Below are 11,979 nucleotides of genomic sequence, written 5' to 3'. Positions count from 1 at the left end.
TCAAGATTAAGTATTTCTTTCACGATAGCACTACATTTTGTGTTTTATTGCATAAACGATAATTTATCATGAATATTGTCGTCGTTTTTCGCTCCTGCTATTTTAGACAACTGGCTAATTATTCCACCCCCATCAATATTGCGGTTAACAATTAATATAAACAGTGTAACTTGCACTTAAAGCCTGTGAAACACGGCGCCATTGTGGGGGAGTGAATTATCTAAAACTAGCCAGGTACAATCAATGATTGAAGCACTGATAGTACGCTTGTGGGCTTTGAATAGAAGCATGCTTCGAAAAAGACTAAATAAGAATACAATCATGGTGTTGGAAAAAGTATTAATGCACCTTCAAGGTTAGCGAGTAGATTTAATGTCAATGTATCAATGCAACCTGCAATTCTATATTTTCTCAATGTCTCATTAATCAACATTATCCGCAACAGATACACATTTCATAATTGCATACACAAAATGTAACATTGACAGAAGGTGTATTATATGAAGGTAATTTATTATAAGTAAAATGCATATACAGTGTAACTTCTGGAGAGCGGCCATCTGAAGAGCAATTACCGCTTTGCAAGAACAGCATTATTTTTACCGATCGGAAGTAGAAATATTTGTCTCCCATAGGGTGTTGCTTTTCAGAGATTATACTGTATCTAGTTGTGGCTTCCTGATAATTTGGCATGTTTTGGTTTTGAACTAACACGTCATTACTCTCTTACATTTTAGTTTTCTAGTGCCTTGAACGTTTTATACGATAATGATTTTAAATATTTGATTTGATATAATCATATTAGATTTTTTTTTTGTTTTTGCTCTATAAGGAGCGTTTGCAATTGTCAATATCGCTCATCCATCTTCTGAAAAAACCTTTTTAGATGGCTGAAACAAGATAGATATATAGAGATAGAGTGAAATTAACAGAATTAACTATGGTAAATCTAATGATATTACTATATACGAGTATATATAAAATGTTTATATCTTTTTTTATTCTGAGTATACGTTATTATTTTCCTTTTCTCAAAACTCCTTTATATTATGTGTCCTGTTACAATATCAAATCTAAAAAAGATAATAAAATCGTTGGCCATCTATCCATCTTTTGCTACTTACTCCATTCTCGCAATAAGTACAATTATAATTGTAGTGATTCAGTATTTTATAGAAAACAAAATACCACTTTTTTCTCATTCAGCGCTTTTCAATTCATATGTTAAGTACGTAATTCGTTTAAGTATACTATGATAAGATCTAAAACATGATAAGATCTGAAGAAGACACACATATTTTCTGAGGTCTGGTCTTCCTTTATTATTTTCTTTTAATTGAAACTAAACAGGAAATAAAACAAATTACATTTACATTACAAATATCTTGTTGGAATACGCACTAAGATGAAACTGTGCGGCCTTGAGAAAAACTTTGTTGTATCAAAATTTCTGAGGATGATAAATTACAATTGTGAGCCGCGTCATGACAAAACCAACATAATGGGTTTGCGACCAGCATGGATCCAGACAGCCTGCGCATCCGCGCAGTCTGATCAGGATCCATGCTGTTCGCTATCAGTTTCTCTGCATCCATGCTGGTCGCAAACCCATTATGTTGGTTTTGTCATAGCGTGGCTCAATCATCCTTAAGCTGATGTACATGAGAAAAGTGTAAAACTGTAAATGAAACCATTTCCATTACAAGCCATTTACTACTCTATGCGACATCATTCATATATATAATTCAGCATCAATAAAGATAATCCTTCGGGATTCTTTCAGTTCTTGCATGCGTCGTAAAAAGACTTATTTTCCAGCAGAAATCTAGCGGAGAAAGAAAGCTTTTAGCTTAAGAAGAATGAAAAATCCGCTGAAAGCTTTTCTTGGTAAATGGATTTTATATCCACGTAGTTCGTTATTTATGGCTAATTTGAAACATCATAGCGTATACAATAAACGAGAATATTTTGTTCCGCCAGTAAAAATCTGATTATGACCATGAAATACAATACCTTATTCTTAAGGTAAAAAAATACTTTATTTCTCAGACGTCGAATTCGATAGCATGAATTTATGTTAAGTTTTATTTGTGATTTAGACGCACTAAATTGCGATCAAAGATACTATTAGTATTTAAGTTAGTTTAATTTATCTAATTACCCAAAATATGAAAATAAGCTTCAAATATCAGACAGATGAAAATCAAAAAATCCGTTAAAGGATAGCTTTCTTTTCTTTACAAAGAATACAATAAAAATACTCTGAAAACCTGAGACTGGCTTGGCAAACCTTGGCTGAACAAAATGTCGGGGTTCCAGACGGATTTCTGTATACAATGCCATTTATTTATAATTACGATTTTACCGTTCAACTCTTCTGGCTTAGTCATATTTTACTCTCTGTCTGCAATAAATGTCTGAATTATTTTGTTTTGACTAATTCTGTTTTGCGAAGTCTTAAGAAGTACGGATTTTTAAAAGTTAACGTTTTTAACCTTTTTATTGGCTGTTAACATGTTTTAGTGGAATTAATTCTTACTTTTCACATCTTTATTTCTATTTATAAACTGATGTACGAAAATGTTTATAGCTAAGATCAATCTTTTAATTAACAGAAATTAGAGATAATTATTTCTTTTATTTCAATGTATTTTTCAAACTGTCTTCCTCAATTTTGAAAAATCGTATTCATACAGCAAATGACAGGCTAATGATGAAAGAGGTGATACTTAATTAAAACACACAATGACATGTATTCATAAAGCCAGATAAAGTTATTTTTTAATCAACATTTAGAATATAAAGAAAATTGACATTAATTTTTGTGTGTTTTTCAGAGGATATTAAATGTATGTAAGACGAAAACTGATTATCGTACATGATGTGTTTGCAGATATTGGCCTTCAGGCAGTTAATAATGTTTAACAAGTACTTTAGACAAAAATTGTAGGACGATTTATTGAATAAAGCTACACAATATATAACAATTACATTGGTAGTAAATCATTCTAGTAAAAGATTTGTCTATTCATTCATGCACAATGTCAAGTCAGCATCATTAATATGTGCGTTAACGAAACGTTATGTGTGTAATTTCATAATGTCAAACGCTAACGTAACGTCATGTATGGTTACAAAAACCAAACAATATTTATTCAAAATGTTTGAAAAACATTTCAATTTTTGTTAATTATCGCACACTGGAAACAGCGACAAACGTCATCCAACTGAATGTCTAAGTGATAATTATAATGAACATTTTATTAAAATATATTTAAAATTAAAATATTGTGAAATGAGCATTAAAAATAAATTGCAGATTGCAAATGGCACTTTAAAGCCATGTGAATTTCCAAAAAGGGATCAGAACATACAAAAAACTCATATGAAATATGGTGATAAATATTGAAAAATCATTCATTACTAACATAAATCATGTACATTATTACTTGGCTCATCTTGAGGTATGCACACATAATTTGATGCCACCAATATATATTTGTTAAACGTCAAAAGTCATCTCGTGTCTTTTTTTCATAAGAATAATTTGCATCTAGTATTAAATTAATGTGTTTGAAAAAGAATGTTTTATTACAATTAAGATCCAAGTATAGCGGATTTGATTACTTATTCTCAAATAAGTGAAATAACTGATATATTGCGTCAATTTATTTTGTTGAATAAAGGCTATGATTATCACCTTCGTCATAGCAGTGTTTGTTATATGATATAAATATGGTACATAAAACATATTGCTGGGAGTATTGAGAATTTGAGAGTGAAATATTTTATAAATGGTTAAATATTATAATTGAATATCTTTGTGCTACATGGCAAACTGGTTCAAACCATAAAAGGATTGTCTGTGCATGCTTTTTTGTCGCGTATCAGATATATTTTCTGAAGTTGAAACGTCTGATCATTGTAACACTTGAATATTTAGATTGATTTATTACATCATATATGTCTGGCACCGACTCGTTATTAATTGCTGTGTCATACTCTTTCATTAATATGATGTTGTTAAGGCAATCAGACAATTTTATTAATGGAAGCTATAAAACAGTGAATTTTCTAGTCACGTGATTCATTGTGTCTCCGATATCACGCAACTTCTGCATTAATATTATTAATAAAGTCTAAACAAATGAAGTCGAAATCTCACATTAATTCTGAAATAAAGCGTATAAATTCAGTTTGACAAATTGACTTTGCGTATACATTGACTGTTTTTACCTTACAGGCTTACTTTTTGCATGCATTGATTTTTACCTTGCAAGCTTGTCTTTGTTATGTATTGACTCTTTAACGTTGAAAACTTGTTTTTTTTTGTGTGCATTGACCCTTTCACCTTGCAAACTTGTGTTCGTATGCGTTGAATCTTTTACTTTGCATGCTTGTTTTACGTATACATTGACTCTTTTACCTTGCAAGCTTGCTTTTTTGTCTTTGCTGTATTAGCTAATGACTCAATGTAGAAAAACATGTCATTTAACAGAAACGAACAGTTACACATGTATGTAAAATTTCACACACTTGTTCATCTGATAAACAAGTTGTTGAAAAATCAAGCTTTTTTTCTGGATGTATAATTAATATAATTAAAATCAAATGGGTATTTAACTTGCCAAATATACTGAATTACAGAACATGGAAAACAGTTGATAGAAACAAAAAGTCACGTAATCAAACTCATTTCCTGATAAGAAAAATGGAAAATAAAAACATATTTTTTACATATTAGATTGTCACGATTTAATGGGATACACAGGCAAATTACAGATAAAAATATTAAAATGATCTTATGTACTCAAATCACGCAAAAATGATATTTTTTAAAGTCCCAGCATGAATTTCTGTATAAGTTCTATGTATTTTGGATTTGAAGCGTAAATATATCTTAATGTATATATGTTGACCGCAATTTAGACGCCGAAAGAATCACCGAGTAGTTTTAATGTTTTAATACAAGTCGTGTGACTTGAACATACCCTTGAAGTTACAATAACAGATATTGTGGATATTGTATGATTGAAACAAGTCTAAGTCATTCATTTGCCATGTTTTTTAACGTTTCCAGAGTCAAGTTAGGAAACTTCATTATTTATTAGGAGAAAGGTTTTGTTCCTGTGACTGCCTAGTGTATTCATTTTGAGTACATTTACATAGTAATGAATGAAAAATTCAAAACGATGAAATGAAAATTGTGCCTGTGTCTCCCATTAACATATTGAATTCATTTGTTACAACAACAAGAAATGAACTTTCACTTGATATTACTAAAATGCCAAAGAAGCACTTCTTTCCCAAACAGTAAAATAGTCTATCAATTTAAAGTGACCCAGGTTTCAAACAAAATATGACATTTCTTAACTTGCTGTGTTTCTTTATGAAAATCCTATAGGTTACTTTCAAGTGATTGCTATTTTTATATAGAACGTTATTGTCTAAAGAAGGAGGTATGCATTCAAGACTTTATTTAGCCAAGCGTGTGTAAACATTGCACACACGCTTAGTAAAAATGCTATAAGTACTATATAATTACAATATAAACATTTATTTTCTGTTCATTGGTGTAGATTTAAATGTTTTTGTATTGAAACTGCTTCTAAGAGGTAAACAGCCTATCATGACATAAGGAACGTTATGAAATTCGGAAACTGCCCTCCTAGCTTTTACTTTTTGTTGAAAAATAATAATAATAATAATAAAAAAATAAAATAAAATTATAAAATACGATTTGTTTTACTTGTTACATGGGTAAACTGTTAAATATAGAACCAACGTTTCCTTCAAAATTATCCATTTCAAAAGTATCGACTATTTGACTCATGCCACTCGTTTATCAGTCTCACTTTTGTTTATTCTGTTGTTTATAGTTCTTTATATGAAACAGTCTTAATATAATAATTGTACCTTAAATTTAATGAAATTTTTTATCTTTATTTTACATAAAACATAACAAACGGAAAAAATCCAAGATAATTATGACAATACGAAAATTCAAAAACATTCTTTTTTTTAATAAATGAATTTCATAGATAATGATAAGTATCTGAAAGAATTCAATAATTTTGCTTACAGAAAATTGATTTATCTGCATTCTTGATAAATTGTTTGAAATTATTTTGAATGATTATAGAAAAGACCAGTTTTAAATTAAAAAGCTTTTATCACCGATGCACCTGCTTGCCGTGACAAATGGCTCTATATTATATTTTATCAGCATAAGATCGTGTTAAGTAAACTACTAGCCTAATGTTTTACAATAAACATATAATGAGGCACATCATTTTCGTTATTAGATCCTATGAATACACTAGTCATATTTGAGCCGCGTCACGACAAAACCAACATAATACGTTTGCGACAAGCATAGATCCAGACCAGCCTGCGCATCCGCGCAGTCTGATCAGGATCCATGCTTTTCGCTATCAGTTTCTCTACTTGTTATAGGGTTTGTATGCGAACAGCATGGATCCTGATCACACTGCGCGGATACACAGGCTGGTCTGGATCCATGCTGGTCGCAAACCCATTATGTTGGTTTTGTCGTGACACACAATAGAGGCCCACATGGAAGATTGGGAAACCAAATGTGTAGCCTCGATAAATAAAGCCTTTACTTACTTACTTACTTACTTACTTACTTACTTACTTACTTACTTACTTACTTACTTACTTACTTACTTACATACTTACACGGCTCATTTAACTTCAACACATGACTATGCGTATTTATTGTTGCTTCAAAATCAAATACCGTTTTCCTTGTGGCGGAAGGATTGCCTTTATGGCTTGAGGCATCACAATTGTAGCCACCGTTTTGCCACCGGCAATCGAATTACTGCCGTCTTTGCCTCAGGTGAAATGGTTTTTAGCTCTGATGTTCCTTTAAATTTGTAACACCCGAAGTTGGCCAAAATCATAGTTCCTTTTTCGACGCCATGTGACAGACCTAAATTGTGTTTGTGCGCCCTAATACCAAACTTGTCAAACAAAAGCATAACCATGACTTTCCTCTGGTGAAGTAATAATAACATTACAAACATAATCTGATATTTCTGACTCTCATCAACTCAATAAAACAGTGACAAACTAGAAATTAAAAGCACTGTTGGACAGCGAGAGCGTGTGCTATTTTAATTAATCCAATAATACGTAGACCGTCTTATATACTATTATAACTTTAATGACATTCTGTCTGCGTAATTATAAACAAAATTTGTTCTGAAATTTTAACTACTTAAAATGAGAAGCATATGTTATAGCTAGAAACAATTTTCAAGCTTGTTTAGCTCCTCGTATATTCCTTTGTTATTTTACAGTATTGCTAATATGTTAGAACTATCACTAAAAGCAATTGTCTTTAGCGGTTTGAGCAGGCTTGAAATCATGTGAGAATTTAAAACAGATGTGACTTAACCCCATTTCGATTGATGGAACCGAATCTTATGAGACATACTTAGAACAGAAACTTCCAGTTCAATGCATTTAATATTTTTATATCAGGAATATAATACGGGTTTTTCGTACAATATATTCAAACTTATTCAACTGGGAAATAAGTAAATCTGTATCTAACAATGTTTCTGCTAATGACACTGAATGGCCTTAAAGATATCGCGTTTCCATTCCACGCAAGAACATCAGAAGTGCCGTTGATGATTCGCGTATTGTTGTTTTTTTTTATTTCGCAAAATAATAGTATTGCTTTTATTTTAATCCATCAAAATCTTACTTTTATTAAAAAAACAATCAGAATAAAATGGGTTTTAAAACGATTCTTTGTAAGAACGTTATAGCATATCAATTGGGAAACTATTTGAATGTTATCTTTTAATATTCTGCTAATACATGGATATATAATATTAGAGCAGGAGACATTGTACACAAATGGAAGAAAAGCATTTATGAGAATGTTACATTGTACTAAACCACAAGTGTCTAAATATACCTGCTACAAATCCCATATATCAACTGTTAAGGATAAAATAGTTATGTAGTTAATATTTAATTTATGAGTCAATGTTAAACCTTATGCTCTCTGATACATTCACTTCAGACTTGCATTAAAATCATAATTAGTATATCGCGTGACAACATTCATAATACTTTGATTACACAACAACAAGTGGGCGCTTTTAACTCTTAAATACAAGATGATAAACTATAGATTTACTTTGAGGCTCATTGAAAAAAATGTGTTCAAAGTTTGTGAGAAAATAAACATTATATGTACAATGGCACGTGGACATTATACCATTTTCGTTATGTCTCATCGAATTTTCGAATTACTGCCACCACATGCCTTTGTTAATAACGTAACCAAAGTCAAGTCTGCGGAGAAAATTGGGAGTGCCTAGGGCTGAACTAAGAAACAATATCATGACAAAAAATCTTACGGGAATGCTCTTCGCCTACAATAAATGATAACACAATACAAATACATAAATTATTCAAAGGAAAATAACCCATTACATGATCGTAGGCCAGCGATTCTCACCAGCCATAAAACAGACTATGTTTAATTAAGTACGCCGTTACAAGACTTTTAAATAACCAACGCAATAAAACAAACGCTAACTAAAATCAAAAGGCATAGAGCAAAGTGCCCTTAACAGTTATTTACTGTCTAAGAGAAAATAATCTCACATAATTCAAAACAAACTAAGGTCAATGCAAAAGGCATATACTTGTTCAATATAAACTCTTATATATATTAATTCTATACAAATATTTAACGTCTGTCAATTATGACATAATAACAAATATAGTGATCAACAGAATGGAAAATGTTTTATTTTTACAGTGATTTTCCTGAAGTTTAAAAACGAATTCAAAGAGAACGTATACAAATGTAATTTATAAACTATATATTAAGATAGAGATAAATAAATGAAATAATTAATAAATAAAAAAGAGAAAAATTCATGCACACTTGTTTAGAGCATATGCATTTTGTTATTTCTATACTTTAACTAAAGTTTATTATTATAAATATCATTCTATATTGATCAATTCTGCAGCTCCGTTTGTTATGTTTTATTTTTAAATTGTGTTATTACTTCTTACTTTGTAATAAACGGTTACAAATAAATCTAAGTAAAAGAATTAATAGATATATAATTATCTGATCAACCATGTAGCAAATGTCTGTAAGAATAATTCGTGTAAGAATTATTCTTGGAAGAATTATTCGTGCAATTATTGCGTAACTGTAACCTGTGGGATAACGTTTTGACAATTATTATATCTACTAATAATTCATTACTCCGAGCATTATTGACTCTCGTGCCAAAATTTTGCTGGTAATGCGCGAACTTGGTGCAAACAGAAAAAAGACGGAAAGACCATTGTCGGGGTTCAAAACCAGATAATTTGTTTCGGAAAAAATACAATATCCAACATTTAGAAAATAATTTGCGATTTACATCTCAAGCGTATAAACAATTTGTCTTTGCGTAAGTATAAGCATCACGTAATGCATAAACAGACGTGTAAGGCATTGATTGTTGTTGTTTTTTCTTTGTTTTTATTTAGTCCTTTTTTAGTCTAGACAAATTTAATGTGAAACAAACAACAAGTTGTTACTCAGCAATTTATATGCATTGCTTTCCATGTAACTCTTTTGTGAGACGAACTAAGGTGAGAATTGAATTGATGCGGCTGATGAAAACATGCTCAACATTGACCCTTCCCACCTAAAATCTTAAATGGACTTGCCCGTTTTTCATTCTTGGTTAAAATCATTGATCACTTAAAGGGACTATTCAAAGATGGCCGAAAATTCATTTGACACTAGCATTTGACTTTTCTAAAACTTAATAAATTATCGAACAGATACATATGTTAAAATACTAACAATTATATTTTCTACATTGAACTTGCAATCAAGCAAGTAAAAGCAACTATAAAACTAATCAACGCTCCTGCAGTCACGCGATTATGCTACATGCTTTTACTCATCCTCTGCAATTATTTCAACAATAATATTTGAATTAACGTGCGCATACATCAAATGCTTTTGCGCAAGAGAAACACTGTAAAACATTTCATCACTGTAACACTAATTTAATTTGTCAAATTGTAGGTTGAATAGCACGTTTTGAAAAAGAGAGATGACACGATACTATAAAAATAAATGAGCCGCGTCACGACAAAACAAACATAATGGGTTTGCGACCAGCATGGATCCAGACCAGCCTGCGCATCCGCGCAGTCTGATCAAGATCCATGCTGTTCGCTGTCAGTTTCTCTACTTGTTATAGGGTTTGTAAGCGAACAGCATGGATCCTGATCAGACTGCGCGGATGCGCAGGCTGGTCTGGATCCATGCTGGTCGCCAACCCACTATGTTGGTTTTGTCGTGACGCGGCTCAGATATTAACGACTTATATTCCCTCATTGATACACGAAATTATTGTATGATTGAATCAAGACCACTCCTCTTAGGGCAAAAAAGGAACATTTGTAATAAAGCCACGTGAACGTGATAGGAATGTCCCTGAACTTTAAAAAAATAAGGAGTCATTAAAATCTCATTTATTTAATCTCGCCGGTGAGTATATAGATTTCTTAAAAACGTTTCAAGTAAAACATCATACTCATTACAATACATGAACTTACTATTTATAGATACTTTGTGTAAATATAATGTAAATATATAATGTCCCGCCATTAAATGTTCTCAATATTCGTAAAATAATATTCACGTCATTTATTTTATTTTTTTATTTTATACAAAAGTCTATCTTAAGGTTTTATCGTTCCTTACATTAAATAAAATTAATTTATACCGTAATAATACACCGAACAATACGCGTAACATTACATACTGGTCAATATTAGTAATAGGTAGATATTGTATACATATGATTGTGATAAATTTAGCACGTATATATGCTAATAACCAATAATTATAACAATATAACAGATAATATACAGGAAAATAATGACGCGGTCACTTTACATTGCAATACCAGTTTGCATTCATAATTATTTCCCTATGCATCATATTAATCATATTACATTTGAATAAATCTGAAATTGCAGATTTTCACAGCGGACTTTTTCTCTCAACTATTGCAATAAACGTATTCTACAGGCATCATTTTTTTAACTATAACAGTTGATTAAAATATTGTACATTAATTTTACGAGACTTAAAGTTAAATTACCACACTCAGACGATCATATTCCTTGTATGTATTCATAGGTAATATAAAACCATCGCTTTCCTTAAACAAAACCGCACGTAAAAATATCCGTTCATTTATTAGATATAAATATTTTTTTTAATCAAGATCAATACCATAACAGTATACAAAAATATCATATAGAAAATATTACTCCAAAATATACAAACAAATGATTGTATCCTTACCACGTCTGCCCATATTTCCAGAAAATTTGCATTTGCTATTAAAATCCGTAAAGCGCAACAAGAATAAATTCCTCTCACTGTATCTGCTTTTACTTCTGTTATAAGTTCCTATAAAAATCTTTTAAATACTTGTCTATTTCCAATATAACTCATTCACAAAGAAAAGCAAAATTAAACAGAGAAAGTTCTTGAAATTTAATAACTTGATAAATGCTATGCAGTGATTTTTCTTCAATGTTTCTAGTAACGCCACATTTCAATCTTGCCTAGAATTGTAGGTTGACAGAGCGTCCAGTGATATTGATTGCGAGACGCTTTCAACTGCAGACGACAGGTAATTATTGGACGACAGTTCCAGGCTTGCGGCTGGTGACACGTTGTAGAGGAATAAAGAACACTTTTGCAGGAGTTCCAAACTAGTTTGAGCATAAACTAACTGACGCTCGTTCAAGCGTTTTTAAAGTCTTAAATGTTTTTGTTGTAGACTTTTAATATTGATGCTCGTGGCAAGTACCATACCTGTCACAGCATACGATGTTGACTTAAAACTGTAAGGGTTCGGGTTTATATATTTCTTTTTTATTCGTTTCGTA

General features: G+C 31.1%; 1 protein-coding gene across 1 annotated transcript in view; it reads right to left on the bottom strand.

The window, feature by feature from the left end:
* The window catches only part of LOC132723275 (synaptotagmin-11-like), a 37,869-nt gene extending 26,170 nt beyond the window's left edge, over positions 1 to 11,699 (bottom strand). Inside the window, exon 1 of the mRNA XM_060707948.1 lies at positions 11,387 to 11,699. Coding sequence (XP_060563931.1) covers positions 11,387 to 11,399 — 13 coding nt within the window. The 5' untranslated portion in view covers positions 11,400 to 11,699. The remainder of the gene's footprint in view (positions 1 to 11,386) is intronic.
* Positions 11,700 to 11,979: the final 280 nt, after the last annotated feature.

Source organism: Ruditapes philippinarum, unplaced genomic scaffold, assembly GCF_026571515.1.
Source record: "Ruditapes philippinarum isolate M1 unplaced genomic scaffold, ASM2657151v2 ctg2044_1_1_1_1, whole genome shotgun sequence".
Classification (NCBI taxonomy): domain Eukaryota; kingdom Metazoa; phylum Mollusca; class Bivalvia; order Venerida; family Veneridae; genus Ruditapes; species Ruditapes philippinarum.
Note: the sequence above shows the minus strand (reverse complement) of the source record. Positions and strands in the feature narration are given on the sequence as shown.